Below are 20891 nucleotides of genomic sequence, written 5' to 3'. Positions count from 1 at the left end.
CAGTAACAAGTCCAGTCCTCTAAACCTTCTCTGTGGGAGGTCCTGGATTACTGTTTTAACCCTGCAAACCCACAGCCTCATTGTACCAGAAGAAACTGAAGGGGAGGCCCCTCCAAGCCCTGCCCCACAGCTGGGCTGTCTGTGGTACCCCCTGCCAGCACATCTCCAGCCCTCAGGATGCCTCCTGGGTGGGAGTCCAGCCCTGCATGGGCATTGGACAGTCACTGGATAGAGGTTGGGGGTGGGGTCCCCTGCCTAGGCCAACGACCCCTTTGAGAACAAGGTCAGCCGTGGTCCTGCCAGCACGGGCTCCAGGGCCAGGGTGAGGGGATCTGGGGGAAGCATGGGGGGGCGGCAGCGGGTCCATGTCCTGAGTGGACTGCATGAAGAGTCTGGGGGAGCCAGGGGCCGTCCGGTTAAGCCCACCTTGAGGGAAGCATCTGCTGTTTCTGGGGTGCACAGCACCCCCTTACCCTTGCCAGGCAGGCACAGCTGGGGAAACGGGGTCCCTGACAGGGCTGCTCCCAAAGCCAGATGGCACAGCACAGGAACGTCATGGCCAGAGGCACTGAGGTGGAGAACCCCAGGGAGCACCTCTTGGCCCTAGAAGTGCCATTTCCTAGGGCTTTACACCCACAATGTTCTACGAGGTAGGCATTAAACCTGAGAACAATCCAAATGGCATGGGCAGGAAATTTAAGCTAAATTCAGGACAGTCTATCACATGTGTATGTTAATTATATGTAAACTGGTGTTAACTGACAAATGCAACGGGCAGAAGGATGTGCAGTGAGGAGTAATTTGCACGTTTAAGAAGGGTGATATCTAAAATACAACTGCATATACACCATCCTCTGTGTGTAAGGGATCTGAGACCTGCGTGCCCGGGGTCGGCCGACTCTCCCCCATGGCACACAGGGCGGCGCCTTCTGCTTGTGGCCGGTGTTGTGCCCTCACAGGCAGCACCTGAAATCCCGCTCCCGTGCGAAGACGCGCGAAGACAGCTGAGACTCCAGCTGCGAGAGGACCGAGTCCCCAGGCAGCAGGCGTGGTGCCTTGTGGTATTTAAAAAGGTCTGTACTTTAATGTGGGAATGGGAAGGAGGGGAAAGCTCCGGGCCTCCTTCTTAATGCATCTGGGTTGGGTTTCACTTCTCTGTTCCAGTGAAAATGCTGTGCCCTCTGCCCCCGCTCCTCACCCGGAGGGCTGGGGCTGTCGATGGAGGAATCAGACACAGTCCAGGCGGCATACGGGAGAGCAGCAGGACTGCGGCCCTCAGGCTGGCCTCTCAATCGCGGGGGGCCTTGGTCTGACTGACAGCTGGAACCCCAACTGCGGACCAGGTAAGGCCTTGACAAGGACAAGTGAGTCACAAGTGCCAGGCAGGTGTCCCCAGTGCCCTCTCAAAGGTGGGTTTCCTACCCTGCAGTAAACCCCTCCCCTGCCCCACTGGACCGGCCTGATGGCTCCCTGCTCTCTGCACCCTCTGGGCTTTCCCAGTGACCCAGCAGGTCCTGGCTTGTCCAGGGCACGCGTGGGGGGCAGCCCTCTTCTGGCTGGTTCCACACAGGTGCCACAACATGCACCATGTGTTCCCTAACTTCTCTGATTTTAAAGAAACATCAACAGAGACTGGAAAATTGGGTTTCCTCTACATTTATTGCCACTGCTGAATGATTAAGAACATTCACAACTTCTTAGATTTAAAAAGAAAAAAAAGGAGAAGAAAAAACCCAAAAACTTCCATTTTGTAACATCACAAATGTCTTCTAGGTTTTACCAAGGATCAAAAATGCTAAAATTCTCTATTTGATTTCCAGGGACAGAAACAAGCCAGAGACAGTAAGCACCCAGAGTGGCGGGTTAGCACTTTCCGGATGCCTGTTGTCCTCACGGAAGAGACCCTGGAACTAGAATGACAGAAAAGACACTGTGACTTTGACAAGGCTACGCAAGCACACGTCGTGTTCAGTGCATGCTCCCCACAGAGCGGCCTCCCCTGAAAGGGCAAGGGCGGGCACGGAGGGCTGGCGTGCACGCTCCTCAGCCAGCCGCGGGCCTGAGGACGCACCGCCATGCCCCATCCCGTCCCTCACAGTGCCCTTGCTGTCCCAGCATCGAGTCCACAAAGTGTCACCTGAGGGCTCAGAGAACTTCCCAGGAAAAAAGGTAGGTGTTCTCTTTGATGTCTGCCAAAGGCTCACAAGCTGTCAGCTCAAAGCGTGATGTCCCAAGAGGAAGGGCAGGTAGCTGCAGGCACAGTGCCTACCCCCGGGATTCCTAAAGCATTTTACTTACAAATAAAAGTGGAAGAAGCCAAGAGTGAGCATATGGGACAAAGTGAATATGCTGGTCAGAGCTCTCTATGCTCAGGCCTGTGCTGGGGATGCATGCCTCGCTCAGGGCCCACAGGAGCTCTCAAAGGCCAAGGGGCCGCTGACCCGGGCCACCACAGGAGGCTGCTGGAGGTCAGGAAGGAGATGAACCAGGGTAGTTGTAGCTCCCCAGACACCACCCCTGCCAGTTGGCTGCTTCGGCTCTGCGGAGGCACCCTCCAGCGCCCATCTGGTCACAAACACCTGCCAGTTGCCAAGGCAACAGAAATGACCAGAGGCGGGCAGAGCCCTGGGGGCTACACCTGACATGAAGGACGCAACCTGAGAGGTGTGACTGGTAAGAACCAAAGGACCCTGGCCTAAGCTGGGAAGGCCTGTGGCTTTAAGCAGTCAAAACAGTGGCCAATGAGGTTGGTTATTGCTGTGCCCAAAGCCTGTCACGTCAGCAGGATCCTAAGTTTTCCCGACTTTGTTGGGCGTGTACTTAAAACGTCAACACTGCTGCCCACAGCCTGAATTCCATATGTGGTTCCAAGAGGCAGAGCGCTGGCGGATGGATGGAGGGGTGGCGACCATGCACCTAGAAAAAGCAGCCAGCTGGGCAGCTCACTCCAAGGGGACCCTGCCTGTTCTACACTAAGGGCTAATAAAGCGCTTCTTCACCCTGCCACACATGCACAAGGAGGGGCCCTGGAGGTTCCTCACCCACCCCAACATCTGGGGAAAGCTTCATGGTGTAAAGATGGCTCCCATTGAATGTAGCTGTTGTTATAGTGTTCCTAAAGTTTCGTCAAGTCTCTGGGGATGCATTGAGAGATAAGACCTCAGGAATAAGATGGTCATGGAATCTCCGCTCACTCAAAGAGCTTCAGAGCTCCTACCAACAGGCTGTACCAGAGTACAGTTCGCTATAAGCAATTTCTGTTCACGTTTAAATTCTGGAAGCTTAAATTCTGGAGACAATGAGAAGACATTCTGTGCCCGTTTTAGCATTAAGTTTGCTAACAGAGCTCGCCGGGACAGCAGTGCCTGCAGGACGAATGGGGACAGGGACAGAAGCCAGCTCCCGAGCACTGCAGGGGCACTGCACCGCCTTCTGAGGAGGAACTGAGAAACGAGGGGGTCTGACGACAATAGCACTGGGAAGAGGAGGTGGGGCAAAAGCAGGCTGGAAATGGTGCGTTTGTATCTTTAAGGAAAGTAAAGGCAGAGGCAGCTCTGCACCCAGGCCTGCCGGACTGTGGGGCGGCTGCTGGGGCGCCCACCACACCTACTTGGGCTCAGGCTGCAGGGCCGATCCGGGACAGAGGTGGCGTGTTAAGAGTAATTGCCTCTTCAAGCCTTATCTTTCTCACCAATGGTTTTCATCTATTCAGGGAAAGAATGATTTTGTTCAAAACTGAGTCGGAAATCATCATGCGTGGGGAGGGCAGCTAAAGAGAGGAAGATGAGGGTGTTTTCAGGCCTGAGGCCTTTGAGAAGGAACAGGTGTGAAGACCTGAGAAGGGGGTGCTGGGGGCAGCTGGCCGTGCGCCGTGTCCTCACGCTGCCCGCACGACACTGGGCTGCTCCCTGGCCGAGCGCAATTGGGCCTGAGAGCCCTGCAGCCAGTACTGGAAGGTGAGAGGTGGGACCTGTCTGTGTCCAGACACTTGTTTCCCTCACAGAAATTTCTGATTTTCTTTTTATGGTATTTTGATGTTCGGCTTTTGAAGAGTGGGTAACACCAACTCTTCTGGAGAAATCGTCTCCGTGTACGGGACCGCCAGTGTGGGCAGAGTGCCCCACTGGGGTTCACATACCTATTTGTTGGCCCGTTTATGTCGGTACATCTGCATCATCCTTTGACGGAACACGTCAAACGTGTCTTCTTTGTGCTCCTGCCCGTCAGTGCCCAACCCCTCCCCTTCTGAGGCCGTCCCCCTAGGAGCAGAACACAGAGTTAGCCGCCTGGAGCCCTGAGCCTGGCCACTGGGACACTGGCTGTGGCACAGCAGCCAGGAAGGGACAGGCACGCGGGACAGGGTGACGGCACAGAAAAGGGGTGTGAAGACGTGGCTCACAGTGGGGAACAGGGTACTCACCGGTGCAGTAGGTAGGACCTCTGAGGCCACGCTCAGAAGCCCCTGGGAAGAGCAGAAACCTCCCCCGGCAGGTGCTAGGCTCGGTTTTACATAGAATGCTGGCTGTGTGTTAATGGGGCTTAAACTCTGGGCTGTGTTCTCCTTTCTGGCCAGCATGCTTATGGGTTCCCAGAAAAGAAAAGTGCTTCTTGGTATAACTACCCAGAATTACCACTCAGCTTTCATGGCAATAATGAAGGTGGCCGAAATGGCATGGACCGAGAAGCCACTTAAATAGTCTGTGCTAGCACAGAGCCAGGTAAACATCTATGTATATAATGACCTGCTTCTCACCTGAAGACTCCCTTAGTTAAAAACAACTAACTGCTAGCTGGAGGCCATGTTCAACACAAGGGAGACTAGGAATCAGGTTGCAGGTCAAAGGGCTCAGGAGCAGAATCCCAGAGAAAGGCTCATCTCCCCGGGCACAGTCCCCCCCGCCCCGCCCTCAGCGCTTGCCGGTACACGCTGACCGGCTCCCTGATGCCCTTCCCACAGGAGCCCAGGCCATGGCCCTCCTTCCAGCCCATCTTCTGCAGCATCTGGAACCCCAGGTTCTTGTCAGTCAGCTTCTGCTGGGTGAAGTCAAAACCCTTGGGTTTCTGAGGAGAGAAGAGCGTGGCACGTGGGCTGCAGCCCGTCCCGTGCTGCCCCTGGCTGCAGGCCGGTACTGGGGCGCCCTATGGCTCCTGACTCTCCAGACACTCAGAGTCAAGCCATGGTGGCCTCCGGGTTCCTGAGGACACTCCCCTGCTGGGCTGGGACTTCTGAAGGTTGTGAAGAGAGGTGCCCCCCCCCCAGAACCAAGCCAGACCAGCCTCGTGGGCTTCCCCAGGGCCACTCCTGCTGCCAGACTGTAAGGAGACTCCATGGGGCCAGAAGCAGCCCTGGGGCTCAGGTGGGGAGGAAGAGCCCTGAGCGGAGACCTGGATAAAGAGGGTGGCTCTGTGATGACCGGAGGGCTCACCCTAGGCTGGGGGGCACCAGGACCCAAGGCCTGAGGCAGGAAGGCCCCTGGAATTGGAGAGGGGAAGGGGTGACCCTGCTGCAGAGACGGGCCGCATGGGAAGTCGGATCCCTAGGCCTTCCCTGCTCTAGCCCAGCCCCATGGCTTCACTGACTCCTGCGGCCTTCCAGATCTCTGCAGTCTCGGAAGCCTTCCTGGCACAGAGCAGCCCCCACTGAGGAGGGAGTACAGAGGGGGCCTCTGAGGGCCCTGCGGGTGGAAGGGCAGGAACCCCGGCAGAAATTTGGGCTCCCTGGATTTCTGTCACTCATGAATACTCATGGACACCCACTTGGGGCTCTCCTCCAGGTCACACCCCGCTGAGGACAGCCTGGGAAGTTGGAGAGGGCCCCTCCCTCGCCTAGGGCAGCCGGGGGATGGGGTCTGAGAGGGGGACAAAGTGTGGGAGGGGAAAGGCAGGGATGGGCCGTTCAGCCAGGCCAGATCTTTGCAAGTGTTCAGTCTATGTCCAGGGAGCTCCCTGTCTGGTCTCCTGGGGTCCACGGGCCAGGCAGCTGTGCGCAGAGGGATTGGGGAGCCTCCTCCCTGCAGGGAATGCAAGCATCCCACTTTACAGAGGTACAAAAGGAGGCTCCGGAGCTAGAGGCCAGATCTGGGGGGCCAGGCTGAAGCTGGCTTCGCCCTCACCCACCACGAGACCTATCCCCAGATGCTGGCTCAGCTTACAACCCAGTGTGCCAGTCAGGGCCACGAGCTCCAACCTCTCTGCTGTGCCAAGGCCACAAGGATGCTTCTTCTGGCCCTAGAGACTGACACAGGACACTGGGACAGGTCTGCGCCACCACACAGGCTTTCCGCACCACCGGACACCAGCACACACCTCACCTGCTTCTCTGCCCAGTGCCCGAGCTCCAAGAACCTGCGATGTCTCCATGGGTCCTATACGACCTCATCCTGCCTTAATGCACCCTCACCTTGTCCACTGGGCTGTCGGAGTGTACCATGTCTCCTTCCAATGACCTGCCCTCCTCCCAACAGGGGTCCCCATTTCAGACAATGACAGCTCTGTCCTACCTGCTCCCGCCAACCCTAGAGTGGCCCTGCACTCCTGGCCACACCAACCACACCCAACCCTGGACCCCTCCTCGTCCTGGCTCTGCAGGCTTCCCACACCCAGGCTGTTCCCAACAGCCACATCTTCTACCCAAACCCCCACCTTCAGTCCATAGGGCCTCCCCTCAGGGAAGGGGCCACAGGGCTGACATCCACCCACATGCCGTGGGTCCTGGCGGCCTTTCCCCACCCCCATCCCTCCATTGAGGCCACAAGGGCTCCCTGGTAACCTGAGACTACCCTGGGGCCTCTCCCCAGCCTCCCAGATTAAGGAATACCTCTGAACCCACTCTATGCCCAGTCTCCCCTCCACTTGCTTCTCTGTACCCACAATACACCCACCACATATTTCTGCCCGCTGGCCCTGCTCACTGCGTCCAGGTGGGCAGATGGGGCCTGGCCCACAGGTGCCCAGGAGTTGATGCGCACATGCTCAACACACAGCCCACTAGCCATCAGGTACTCCCTTACCGCTGTTACAGCCACCAGATCCGACCTTCTCAAGAGCCAAGACATCATCTGTTCACCCCTCCAATCCACCACACACCACTGAGTGGACTAATACTGCCTCTTGTGCTTTGGGCAAAGCAACAGCTTTAAACAGTCCCCAGGAGAAAAGGCTGTCTGTGGTGCTTGACACACTAGCACCCAGTGTGAAGGGCAAGTATACCTTAGTCACAACCTACAGTGTCCTTTGAAACTCTAATTCTGACTGTTCAGTGTGTGTGGCCTCACGCTCTTGCTCACCTTCTTTCTGGATACGAGGCGACCCCGAGGCCTGTCGTAGGCAATGCGAAATGGTTCATGAACCGGAAGACATAAGACACAGAAAGAAACAAACACATGGGGAGATTCTCAAGATAGCCGTGTTAGTAGGATGGTGGAAATCTCCTCCCAAAACCATATATATTTGGAAAATACAGCGAGTACAACTATCCCTAAAAGAGTGACCGGAAGACACAGTACGCGAGCCAGGTTACATCTCCAAGAGACCAACACCTCAAGGAAAAGGGTAGGAAACAAAGCTGTGAGCCAGCGGGACCCGAGCACTCCCCCCACCAGCTCACAGGCGGGGGAAGCACAGGACTGCTGAATGACCAGCCCTGCTGGTCTGCCCCAGGAGCACAGGCACATACTGCATGGTGCACTGGATACTGGAGGAGCAGAAAAGCAAGGTTCGAGACTGAGACTGTGAACAGGTTCCCACAGCCACTGCCCTGGGACAAAAGAAAAGCAGGTGCTTTAAAAGTCTTAAAGGGCCAAGGGTTTAACAGGTGGACAAAATCGTCCTGCACACTCAGCCCAGCAGGCTGGGAACTTTAAGGAACTTCAGGTGCCCTATCCCCCTGGGTGACGACGCAGCTCCAAACCCACTTGAGGTGATAGGCAGCCTGCCATTCCTTCCCCCTCGCCAGCACTACAAGCAAACCAGCTGACCCACCATTGCTGTGGAACAGCCCGGGAGTAGCCCTGCCTACAGTAACCACACAGCTTAGCATAGAAGCTTCTCCAGGCGCACGACTAACTGGCCCAAACCTAGAGGCTGTCCCCCCGCGTGCGGTTGACCGGCACAGACAGCGGAGATGGGCGCAGAGTCCGGAAGGCACAAAGGGGCTCTGTTATCACGGCAGAACACGCACCACTTGCGTGCAACCCCAACCAGTGCCCTACGCTATCACAAGGGCTGCCCCACCTACGGCAGCTCAGGGGATTAACCCAGAGGCTGCTCCCTGTGTGCGGTCAACTGGCACAGACAGCGGAGACTGGCAAGGCGACCGGCAAGCAGGAAGGGATTTTGTTCTCCCAGGTGACACATGCGCCACTCCCTGGCCACCATTCCCATTGCCATATAAAGGCAGAAGAACCTTGTTTAGTCCCAAATCCCTCAACACAAGAGAGAGGGCTTGGTGAGACTGAAATCACCAATCTTCCTGAAAAAGAATTCAAAATAAAAGTCATAAGCATGATGATGGAGCTACAGAGAAATATCCAGGAGCTAAGGGATGAATTCAGGCAGGAAATAACAGAAATAAAACAAACAATGGAAGGATTTAAGAGCAGACTCAATGAGGTGGAAGAGACTGTTAATGGAATATAAATCAGAGAACAGGAATACAGAGAGGCTGAGGCAGAGAGAGAGATAAAAGGACCTCAAAGAATGAAAAAATACTAAGAGAACTGTGTGACCAATCCAAACAGAACAATATTCGCATTATAGGGGTACCAGAAGAACAGAGAGAAAAAGGGAAAGAAAGTGTCTTTGAAGAAATAATTGCTAAAAATTTCCCCAATCTGGGGAAGGAAATAGTCTCTCAGACCATGGAAGTCCACATCTCCCAACACAAGGGACCCAAGGAAGACAACACCAAGACACATAATAATTAAAACGGCTAAGAGCAAAGAGAAGGACAGGGTAGTAAAAGCAGCCAGAGAGAGAAAAATGATCACCTACAAAGGAAAACCCATCAGGCTATCATCAGAGTTCTCTGAAGAAACCTTACAGGCCAGAAGGAAATGGTATGATATATTCAATGCAATGAAACAGAAGTGCTTTGAACCAAGAATACTTTATCTGGCAAGATTATCATTTAAATTTGAAGGAGGGATTGAACAATTTCCAGATAAGCAAAAGTTGAGGGAATTTGCCTCCCACAAGCCATCTCTACAATGTATTTTAAAGGGACTTCTCTAGATGGAAGTATGCCTAAGGCTAAGAGCTGTCACCAGAGAAAATAAAACGACAGCCAAGAAAGTAGACCAACCAAATACTAACTAAAGGCCAAATAAAACCAGCTATCCACAAAATGAGTCAAGGGTAACACAAAGAGGACAGAATAAAACACCTAACATAAAGAGTAGAGGAGGAAGAAAAAGAAGGGAGAGAAATAAAGAATCATCAGACTGTTCTTATAATAGTTTAGTAAGTGAGTTAAGTTAGATGGTTAGATAGTAAAGGAGCTGCCCTTGAACCTTTGGTAACCATGAATCCAAAGCCTGCAATGGCAATAAGTACATATCTATAGATAATCACCCTAAATGTAAATGGACTGAATGCACCACTCAAAAGACACAGAGTAACAGAATGGATAAAAAAGCAAGACCCATCTATATGCTGCCTATAAGAACCTCACTTCAAACTCAAACACATGCACAGACTAAAAGTGAAGGGATGGAAAAAGATATTTCATGCAAACAATATGGAGAAAAAAGCAGGAGTTGCAGTACTTGTATCAGACAAAACAGACTTCAAAACAAAGAAAGTCACAAAAGACAAAGCACATTACATAATGATAAAGGGCTCAATCCAACAAGAGGATATAACCATTATAAATATCTATGTACCCAACACAGGAGCACCTACATATGTGAAACAAATACTAACAGAATTAAAGGAGGAAATAGAATGCAATGAATTCATTCTAGCATACTTTAACACTCCACTCACTCCAAAGGACAGATCAACCAGAGAGAAAATAAGTTAGGACACAGAGGCACTGAACAACACACTAGAACAGATGGACCTAACAGACATCTACAGAACTCTACATCCAAAAGCAGCAGGATACACATTATTCTCAAGCACATATGGAACATTTTCAAGAACAGACCATATACTAGGCACAAAAAGAGCCTTACTAAATTCAAAAAGACTGAAATTGTACCAACCAAATGGATGCCAGGAGTGCCTGTACACATCCAAATTAAATTCAGAATGGCTAGTTTTTTACCTAGAATTGTTTTACAGTCACGTTATCTGTATCTCCTTTTTCCCATGCTCAAGTCCACAGGAAGTCCCTTGGGCTCACTTCAGTGCATTGTACCACCAACATTTGTTCATTGATTCAATTTTTATGGATTTCTTTTTTCCTTTTTAAATTTGTTTATAAGCCTTCAATATGGGAGGGTTGGCGCCTCAGTCGGCAGGCTCAGCAACAACCCTCTCCTTGGTCCCACCCCGTCATTGTCCCCGGCTCCTCCTGCTGAGTGCTGCATGTTTTCCAACTAGCAGGGAAATACAGCAACTCACCCTTCTCAGATCACAAAGATATAAAACTAGAGATGGGTGAGTCGTCAGGGAAGCCACTTTACCCTGCTGCCTCCTCTGCTGCCTCCAGGGCTGAGCACTTGTGATGAAGCACTTGTGATGTGCCAGGCCTTCCAAGCCTTCTGATGAAGCACTTGTGATGTGCCAGGCCTTCCAAGCCTTCTTCCCATGGTAACTCCTTCAATGCTCTCTGTGACCTCATGTAATCAAGATCCTATGATGATGGCCAAGGGACGGGTGGAGAAACTGAGGTCCATGCTAACAAGGTCTGTGACTCACCCACAGTCAAATGCCTATTAAGTGTTTAAAGCTGGATGCTGAACATGAGCTAGTAGCTCCGTCCCTATTCTGCAATCTTAACCATAACATTTGTTCCCTAAATAAGCCAAACCATGAACAAAACGGATGAACATATCCATTTTCTCAGTGTATCCAAACCTCACTCCCTTATGTCTGAAACAATACATGCGTAGAAGCCGTAACACATACGGGCTCCCAAGTTCACTGCCCTGGGCTGCATCAGGACCCTTTTGGACGGAGAGCATGAAAAGTGGGGAAGTGACTGACTGGTTGTCATGAAAGGTGGCTGAGACAGCACATCCCCTCGGCTGTGCTGTTCATGCCACGCAGTGGTCACAGGGTATGTGCTTTCTAGGAGGAGGGATTACTGGGTTCACCACACAGGCTGCCCACCACATATGCCAACAGGAGGCACTGGGGTATGGTCCTCAGATAACAGAGACCTCTGGAAGCTGGATGCCTTGGAAATAGATGAGAACACCTTCATCTCCTCTCATTGCCACCCCTTCAAGGTACACACCTGAAAATGGCATAGAGGGGAGGTGACTTGCCCAAGTTCACATGGCCTGAATCGGGCCTGACTTGCGTGATGTTCCACACTCCATGCCAAGCTTGGTTGGCATTCGTCCATCTCTGAGTCTGTGCGTCAGACACACGTGACACCAGCCCCCAGGAGTTGGAGGTGTCATCCGTATATCCCTGAGGATGCCCCTAGGGAAGAATGTCTGGCATGACCCTGCCTGTGCAGGTTGAGATGTTGGGCAGCTCCTGGGAGGCACTGTGGCTTCAGCAGGACAGGGAACTGGTGAGAAAAAGAGGTCTCAGCTAAGCTCGTCTCCTAAGAGCTGGGACCCTGGGACCCAAAGAGCGAGGGGAGGGCTCTGGTGGAGATTTGTGTAGTCATGCATGGCAAGGGGGCCAGGTGGATGGGCAGTCAGCAGCCCAGAGGGGCATGTGGACGAGTCTGAATGCAGGGAGGGGCCCACAAAATGAAACCTTCAGGAAGTGATATCACTGATGACACGCCCAGTAGAACCTGAATTGTGACCTGGTGCCCAGTTCCTGGTCACAGACCCCAGTCCTGCTCACTTGACCAGAGACGCTCGACAGAGCAACATACGGTCTTGTTGTGCAGAGCCTTCTGAAGACATGGAAGTCAGGGAAGCAAAGAGGGACAGTCTTCCTGCTCGCTGTGGGCGTTGGCTCAGAGACCACCTCCAACGCCTCTGTCTGTGTTGTCCAAGGAACCCCGAGGTAACACAGGGCAGCCCAGAGTGGGCCACACCAGGTCCAGGCCCCAAGTGTGACCCATCCCGGGATGACCTTCCCCTCCGCCCCTTCTGTGTGTGTGTGGTGGGTGTGCGGTATCGGCAGGACTGAAGGCTGGGGAGGAGGGGGGCCATTCCTGGGTGCCAGCATGTTGTGAGGTGGTGGCCCCCTGGTGGGGCAGTCAGTGTCACACCTCTGCTCTCATCATTCAGGACATGGAGGTGAGTGTTGGGACCAGGTACTTCCACCCACATGTTAGTCCTGAGCCTAGGGGGTGTCCTCTCCTTCCCTCAGGGACGAGTCCTATGCAGATGGCCCTGTGTGCCTGATGTAAGGAGCAGGGTTTGAGGCCCACATTTCCTCGAGGGGAGGTCCAGGCAGCCCCAGGTGGCACCTCCCAAGCTACTAGGCACTAGCTTTTTGGAGCTCCACCCTGGGGAGCATGGAGCTGGTGGATGGATCCACCTACTCCATCTCCCTAGACCTGGGCCAGGCTGTCTACACCAAGGACACCGTTCCAAATCTGGCGGCCTGCCAGGGCCCTCCCAGGGCTTCCCCACGAGAGTGGGTGACAGTCCCTCTCCAGAGGGCCTGGAATCTCATTCCCTGGGGGCACCCCTTCCCTCTCCTTGATTGCACCCCAGAGGGCTGGGGACTCTTGGGTGAGTTGCAAACCTCCCTCGTCCTGGTGGTTCCCGGGTTTCCCGCTGACGATATGCCCCCTGCCCCCTTCAGCATGAAGAGGAGTCAACTCTCCGTGCGAATAAGGTCCACAGGCGGAGGGCTCCCTGGACAGGTGTGAGGAAGAAATGGACAATGAGGACGGCACGAGTGGAGCCAGCCAGAAACATCAGCTGGAGCACTCCTGAGTCCTCACTCCCTCCTGAAGACACTGACCAGTCCAGCACAGGCCAGCAGGCCACCAGGTGATCCTCCATCCCCTCCTCGGCCAAGTCGGGCCTCTGCCCACAGCCCTCTGTGTGTCTTGAGTGTCCCCACATGTGTCTGAGCCGCAGCGTGCTCCTCTGACAGGCAGGGTGGCTGGTGATCAACCTGTTAGGGTACCCATGGGGAACACGGGAGGAGCCCTAAAGGGGCTCCCCTGGCGCCTGGCGGTATAGAAAGGACTACCTGCCAAGCAGGGCCACTTTGGGGCTATTACTTCTCTATACCCGATGAAAAGCCTTTGGCTTCACCCGTCAGGGGACTCAATTTGCAAAAGCACATGGAAAACAGCCTTTGGCATAGAGACTTGCAATTCCCTGTGGCTGGGACTGGTCCCTTTCCTCACCGTGGCCACATGAGGGACCTCTGGGGGCAGCAGAGGGGTACCTGGGAAGGTTCTGGTAGGACTTCCTTCAGCAACAATAGGTAGGAAGCACTCACTTTGTGCAGGCCCTTTGGGGACTATTAGCATAACTGAGTGAAGGAAGCAGACACAATACTGGGACCCTGTGGAGTTGGACAGTCACTTCAGGCATCAACCACAGGTCACGGCCGGGGAGCATCACGGGAGATGCTCTCACGGCCTCCTCGTGTAACACAGGGGATGACAAGGGGCCAGATGAGGAACTGGAAATGTGAGCACTCACTGGGCCCAGAGGGGGCACTGCCCATCTGCACAGAATGGGGGACAGGAGTTAGGGGCTTGGGGCAGGGGGAGCACAGCAGAACCCAGCAGGTCACTGATCTTTGGATTCCCAAAGGCAGGCTGATGACTGGGGACTTCATATTTGGGAGGATGGGAAAGGATGAGGTCCCAGGATAGGCACACAGGGTCAGGAAGGGGGAGGGGCAGATGCCTGGACAGGCAGGGGACTACAGAGTGGCCAGGCCCACACAAGGGTGGGCCAGGAGGGCAGTGTGGCTGGGAAGACCAGGCTTCTCACTCTTCCACCCCCAGGCCTTCCCCCAGCCATGGGATGGGCCAGGCTAGGTGCCAAGCCTGGGAGCCCGATGATGTGACCAGTGTCGTACATGGCACCCAGCTTTCATCCATCCCGGAGGGCCAAGCCCTCCACTGCTTGGTCCAGGAGCACCTGGGGCCCACTGTGGCAGAGCTGGAAGGTGAGGGGCTGCAGCCAGGGGACCGTCTAGGGTGGGCTTCCTGGACTGGGGTTGCCTTCAAGGCAGTGAGGGCTTTTCTGTCATTGTAAGGTGTGGGGAATCAGCCCTGGGGTGACCCTTTCTCTGTGTCCTGCCTGCTCCAGAACCACGACAGATGAAGCTGGCTCCAGAGACACGGGGAGGGCTGGCTTCGTGGCTAGAGCCAGTTCAGGAGCTCCCTGAGACCCCTGTTCTGGAGCTACGGCTGGTGTCACCTGCTCCAGACCCTGCAGAGCCGCAGGATGTCCCAGCAGTGACCTCAGCCCCGGTGGTGGGCCGTGAGCTGGAGCCTGCCAGAAGGGCATCGGGCCTGGCAGTGCCAGAGCCACCTCCAGAGCGCACCAGGCCCTGTGCTGTGAGCACCCACGTCGTGTCAGGGGAAAAGGAGCCCACCATCCTGGCATTCCCCCACCGCCTGGTGGCCGAGCAGCTGACCCTGATGTATGCGGTGAGCACAGCGGGCTCGAAGTGGGGGTGGGCCTTTCCTGTGCCATGGGCTGCCCCAGACCTGCTGTCCCCTGATGTGCACTCCTGTGATCTGGGCCCACATCCCAGCTTCCTACCATGTGCCCTTAGAAACTCTCCTCACCCCCAAGGCTTCACTGACCACAGGGACAGTAGGGCTGGCATATAGGGATCCTTGCAGACCAATGAGGAATAGTGGAGGGAAGGTGGGTAGGGCCTGCAGGGGTAGGAGGGGCAGGGTAGTGGAGGGGTGCTCAGGGAAGTGCTGCCAGGGCCTTAGGTCCTCAGGCCACTGGCCTGGCAGGCTCCACAGCCTCCACACTTCAGAGGCCCCTGCCATGTACCTGACTACATGGGAGACACAGACACCAACAAAGGCCTGGCTGGAGTTGTTTGGGAGGAAACTGCACCTGAGTGGGTAGTGGGATCCATGGGGTGACAGAATGGGAGGCAGATGCCCCAGGATGAGCAGGCGTGAGCTGCCTTGTGCTGCCTTGTGCTGCAGGGAGGAGGTGAGTGAGGATGCCTGTGCGCAAAGCCCCTCTGTTCCCCACCATTCCCCACCACTGTGGCGTCCAGTGCACCTGCTCCTGGGTGCCTCAGTGGACGGGGTCCAAAGCCTGGACTGCCACAAGGCTCACACCACATCCTCATTGGCCAGGGCTCCAGATCTGACCAGTAACTGCCTGGGGCCAGGGGCAACGTGGACACAGCTGAATGACCCTCCTTGCCATCCCCAGGAGCTGCTCACCAAAGGGGCAGTGACCAAATGCATGACCTACTTTGGGTGCCAGTCATACAACGGAAACATTCTGCACCTGGCCCCCACCGTCTATAAGATCTTCAGAAAATTTGATGACGTGGCTAACTTCGTCATCTCCTCCTGCCTCGGCGCCCCGAGCATGACGGCCCAGGACAGGGCCCAAGTGGTGGAGTTCTGGATCCGGGTGGCCAAGGTGTGCCATGGGACAGCCCCCAGGGTCCATCCTGCCTCTTGGGACCTGCTCCCCTCCTTGGCCAACTCTCAGGATGGATTCCTGAGGTCTGACCCTGCACGGACCCTGGGCCCCTCCTGCCAGGGGCGTGCTGACCTGGACTTGCAGGCCCCGGGAGTGGGACAGCCATCCCTGGCCCCTTCCTTGGGTTGAGATACAGTCCTCCACCGAGGAGGGCTGCTCAACAGGTCCTGGGTGTGCTGGGCTCCCTGGGTGTTTGTCTCCTTAAGGACAGGGGTTCATAGGGGGACACAAGCACAGAAGCAGGCTGCATTCTCAGCTCAGTATTCCCACCCAGGAGTGTCTGGACCTCAAGAATTTTGCATCCCTCCATGCCATTCTCTTGGCCCTGCAGAGCCCTGCTGTGGGTCGTCTCAAATGCACCTGGGGACATGTTTCCTGGTAGGTACTCCTGTCCCTGGGACCAGGCCACCTGAGTGGACCAGAGACACCACCCCTAGGTCTGGCAGTGTCCCCTCAGTCGGCTGGGGCTCCTGGGAGGCTGCAGACCCTGGGGACAGGGGCTTACAGGATCGCGGGCTCTCAGAGCCCCTGTGGGTTAGGCCAGCGGTTCCCCCTCAGGAATCGGGTTTCTTTGTCAGGTGTGGGTTGAAGCCAATGGGAGATGTTCAGCATGTGTTCTGTAGCAGGAGGTCTCTGCCCCAAGGACAGCCACCTGTCCCCAAAGCATATCCGCCCCCAGGAGAACTGCAGGCCTCAGATTCCCCAGGTCTAAGAGCCATGGAGGAAAGGCTCATGCAGGCTAGTGGAAAAGGGGTCCAACCTGTTGGCCCACCTGTTGGCCACATGTCTCCCTCCTCTCTCCTCCCCTTAGGAAGATCTCCAGGATGCGTAAGAGGCTTATGAAGGAGAAGTGGCTTAACCGGAAGTGGCTCTTTACGGTAAATGGAGGTTAGAGGTCTGAACAGAGGGGATCCTTGGGGCAAGTCCTCTGCTGTGCTGTGGCCAAGCCTTGGGGATGACTCGAGGTGTGCATGGTGAGAGGGGGCAGCTGATGGGAGAAGTAGGCTCCACCTGGCCCCCAAGGTGTCCTGTGTGTCTCCCTCCATGCCTCCACTTGACTGGGAGCCTGACATTCAGTAAGGACCCAAAGGACAGGCTCCTGGTCAGGGCTGGGGCTGGCGCTGGGTTGGCAGCAGGGGTGGGGCCTATGGCTGAGCAAGGTCGGCCCCTCCCCAGGGCCCCCTGAGCCCATCACTGCCCCTCTGAGGACTCAGGCTCATCTGGTCATGGAGGGTTGTCACCCTGGGGTGTGGGCCTCCCAGGTGAGCAAGGTCCAGGGAGCACAAGATGGCCTTCAGCTTTATGCCCAACCCACCTGGTCGTGTGAGGGGAGCCGTGGTGATAGCCAGGTGACAGTGAGTGCTCAGGGCACGCTGGGAGGCAGAGGGAACTCCCCTGACACTCTGCAGGTGAGGAAGCCTCTCAGGCCAGCCAGCCGTAGCACAAGGACACCCATGAGTTTGAGTGTGTGCTGGAGCTGCGATCGCCTTGGGCTGAGAGCCTGCTGGAGGTGGGGACAGCACAGTACCAGGAGACTTGGGCGAGGCATCCACCAACCAAGCTCTGGTTTGTGGGAGGCCATGTAGGAGGGGAGGATGAGCACCTGAGTGTCCTGGACCTTGCAGGAGGTGACCTCCATGTTGAGGCAATGGCTGAGGGACCCCTGGGAACTCTGGCATAGGGAGGAGCAGGTGAAAATGACCTGCCCAGGGTTGCAGGTGGTGGGGCGACCCTGCACTTGCTCCTGCTGCCACCAGCCGTGAACTGCCAGCACTGGGGTGACCAGGAGGGCGAGAGCAGTTGGCTACAGGGAGGAGTTGGAGGACAGGTGCAGGGACCACAGGTCTCGGGATTGGCCAAAAGCCAGGCCTTGGCGGGACAGGAGGGGAGAGCAAGGTGAAGGGAGGGGTGGGAGGCAGCACAGGGTGGTCCAAGTGGAGCTAGGGGCTGCGAGTGAGGGGTTCAGGGAAGGCTCTATGGGAGCCCGCCCCTGAAACAGGCGGGGACTCATCACCTCCCCACCCCAGTGGCACAGGGCATGGTCCCCTTCTTCCGATTTCTCACGGCCGGCCTGCTGGTTTTAGACAAACCCCTGGAACATAATGATGTGAGTGAGCCCAGAGGGGCACAGGGGTCAGGATGGTGAGCTTTGAAGAGGAGAGAGACCCTAGTGAGCCGGACCTCTCAGCACCAGGCATTCCCGCCTCCTGGGGGTTCTCCCTTACAGCCCAGAAGCTGGGCTGTTTGGAGAGGACTGCCAGAGGGACCCCCCTAAGTCCTGGTCCTGGCCCCAGGGCAGATGGGGCTGAGGGCTACAGGGGGCAGCCTCTGAGCAGTACTGGCCTCTCCCTCAGGCCCTGCCCAGGGGGAGGGATGTTGCTCCTTCACAGCAGGAAGCACATGGGGGTGCTGGCCGTGCCTTCCTGCCTGAGGCCTACGTCTCCCTGTGTCATCAGAGAGAGTTGAGTGGGATGCTTGGCCTCAGCTCCCCAGTCCAGTCCCCCCTCCTCGGTACCCCAGATCCTGGCCTAGGTCTGGGTGCTGTTTCTGGCAGGCCTGCCGCTTGGAGGGCCCCAGTGGTCCTCCAACTTGAGAAAGGGTGGGGAGGTTTGGGCCTTGTTCTGGGTGCAGGGCGCTGTTTCTGATGCACTTTGGCTGCCTTGCTGCCTTCCAGGCTGATGGGATGAGAGAGGCAGAGTTGCGCTACTGTAGCACCCCACCACAGAAAGGGAGGTGTGGTGCAGGGCCCTTGGGCAGGACCCTGTCCGGCCCAACTCCTGGGTATAACATGTCTTGAGAAAGTTAACACACCCAGGGCTGAGAACACTCAAGGCTTTGTCAGGTGGGGGGTGACAGTGGCATCAAGACAGCCTTCCTGGAGGAGCAGCTAGAGACCCAACAGTGGGAACAGGCAGGGCTGGATGGCATTGGAGGGAAGGTGGGTTTCCACATGAGCAAAGTTCCGGGACCATCCCACTGCCCCACTCCTCACGCCCCTCCTTATCCGCTTCCTGTCCTTCCTCTGCCCCAGGAATGTTCCATCGTACGTGAGATCATGACATACAAGCACATGGCCAAGATGCATCACCTGGAACCCGAGGAGCACTTCAGGTCCTTCTTCCAGGCCGTGGAAACCATGGATGAGCAGGAGAGGTGAGGCTGGGCAGGAGTCATGTGTGGATTCCAGCTGCTGGCAGGCTCTGGGAGAAGCGCCCCTGACATGTGGCTCCAGGGACTCACAGGTGCCCCTCTGTCCTGCAGCTACACCCTGTCCTGCCAGCTGGAGGCCCCAGGACAGAGGGCCGGCAGAAAGGGACTCTTGTTCTTCAGGTCCCGCAACATTTAAACTTAGTGGCCAGAGTCAGGTAAGTTTCTGGCCTGGGGCCATTCGCAAGGGGTGGGCTGCTCCCCAGCCTCAGGGAAGCTTCGGGCCGTGTTGGGTGTGGGGGAGTAATAAAGACAGGTTGGGCTGGGATTCTGCTCCACTGCGGAACAGTCCTGTCAGGCTCAAGGGTGATTCCCCTCCCTCTCTGGGACCCAAATTCCTCCTCTGTGAGTGGGTGATGCTCATGACCCTCCCCGTGACAGGGACCCCACGGGTGACAGTGATTGACAGGACCCTCTGCACAGGGCCAGGAGCAAAGAGGGTAGTGAGGACAGGGTGGAAGCAGGATAATGGGGGGAACCTGGGATAACCTGCCTCTTCTGTTCACCTGCGTGGCCCTGTAGCTGCTGTCATCGGGCCCACGACCCAGCTGGTACCCTGGCTGTGTGCGGAGGAGAGCTTCGCCTTTGGACAGGAGGCACCCGGCGCCCCAGGACCCTAGTCTGCTTCCTGCTCCTCTTCCTCCCGCTGCTCATCCTGAGCCTCTGCTGGGGCAGGTGCTCTTGCACCTCTTGCATCAGCAGACTTGGGCAGCTTCCCAGGCTGCTGCTGCAGGCTCAGGGACCCGTACGTAGCTGCAGCCAATGGAACAGACTGGAGAGCCCAGATATACATCCAAGTATATATATGGTCAATTAATACATGATAAAGGAGCCATGGACATACAATGGGGAAATGACAGCCTCTTCAACAGCTGGTGTCCGCAAATTGGACAGCTACGTGCAGGAAAATGAAACTGAATTATTGTCTATCCCCACACACAAAAGTAAACTCAAAATAGATTAAAGACCTGAATATAAGTCATGAAACTACAGAACTCTTAGAAGACAACATAGGCAAAAATCCCCTGAATATCAGCATGAGCAACTTTTTTCTGAATGCATCTCCTCGAGCAAGGGAAACAAAAGCACAAATGAACCGATGGGACTACATCAAACTCAAAAGCTTCTGTACAGCAAAGGACACCATCAACAGAAAAAAAAGGCATCCTACAGTATTGGAGTATGTATTTGTAAATGACACATTCGACAACAGGTAAACATCCAAAATATATAAAGAACTCACACGTCTCAACACCCAAAAAGCAAATAACCTGATTAAAAAAGTGGGCAGAGGATATGAACAGATAATTCTGCAAAGAAGAAATTCAGATGGCCAACAGGCACATGAAAACATACTCCACATCACTAATTATCAGGGAAATACAAATAAAAACCACAATGAGATATCACCTCACACCAGCTAGGATGGCCAGTATCGAAAAGACTATGAACAACAAATGTTCGCAAGGATGTGGAGAAAGAGAAACCCTCCTACAGTGCTGACCGGCATGTAAGTTAATTCATGATGTTGAATTACATGTGGCATGACCTTGCTTGATTAATATTTTCCCTTAGTGCCTTTAAGGTATTAATTAAAGTTGCTTTAAATCTTTTTCCTGATAGTTTCAGCACCTTGTCATTTATCAGTCTGACTCTTATGAGTTATAGCTTTCATATCACATCTCTTCCTGCCTGTCTGTATTCCTTCTCACTTTTTTTTTTTCATGAAAGCTAAACATGTTACAAAAGGCAGTAGCCGCTGAATTGAATTAATTATTACTATTTTTTTGGCTTGGAGATGAGCACACCTTTCTTTCTGCTGTGCCTTTAGTTTGAAAGTGTGTGTTAATGTAGTCAGATGTAGGTCTGTTTCTGTGCATTGTGGCCATGGCTACCCTTAGTGTACCAGCCAGAGGGGGATCGTCAGTTCCCTTTAGTGAT

At 55.0% G+C, this 20891-nt stretch overlaps 2 protein-coding genes across 2 annotated transcripts in view; one reads left to right on the top strand and one right to left on the bottom strand.

Moving 5' to 3' along the window:
- Nucleotides 1-20891, bottom strand: part of KCNU1 (potassium calcium-activated channel subfamily U member 1) — a 265469-nt gene that overhangs the window by 180594 nt on the left and 63984 nt on the right. The window lies entirely within an intron of this gene.
- On the top strand, nucleotides 15568-19914 carry LOC140845173 (ral guanine nucleotide dissociation stimulator-like). The gene is made up of 6 exons (XM_073218918.1): nucleotides 15568-15680; nucleotides 16018-16121; nucleotides 16555-16621; nucleotides 18775-18896; nucleotides 19005-19108; nucleotides 19473-19914. The coding sequence occupies exons 1-5, from the start codon at nucleotides 15627-15629 to the stop codon at nucleotides 19087-19089; spliced, it is 432 nt and encodes a 143-aa protein (XP_073075019.1). The 5' UTR covers nucleotides 15568-15626; the 3' UTR covers nucleotides 19090-19108; nucleotides 19473-19914.

The sequence above is a fragment of the Manis javanica genome, chromosome 12, assembly GCF_040802235.1.
Source record: "Manis javanica isolate MJ-LG chromosome 12, MJ_LKY, whole genome shotgun sequence".
Classification (NCBI taxonomy): Eukaryota; Metazoa; Chordata; class Mammalia; order Pholidota; family Manidae; genus Manis; species Manis javanica.
The sequence above is the reverse complement of the archived record's forward strand: the minus strand, read 5'-3'. Positions and strand labels throughout refer to the sequence as shown.

What these genes read in the sequence shown, in the direction of transcription:
- LOC140845173 (XM_073218918.1), top strand. Translation starts at nt 15,627, where the DNA reads ATGACGGCCCAGGACAGGGCCCAAGTGGTGGAGTTCTGGATCCGGGTG. An exon ending in ACCTGGGGACATGTTTCCTG is followed by an intron (nt 16,122 to 16,554) that starts GTAGGTACTCCT and finishes TCCTCCCCTTAG; the next exon opens with GAAGATCTCCAGGATGCGTA. An exon ending in ACCGGAAGTGGCTCTTTACG is followed by an intron (nt 16,622 to 18,774) that starts GTAAATGGAGGT and finishes CCTCTGCCCCAG; the next exon opens with GAATGTTCCATCGTACGTGA.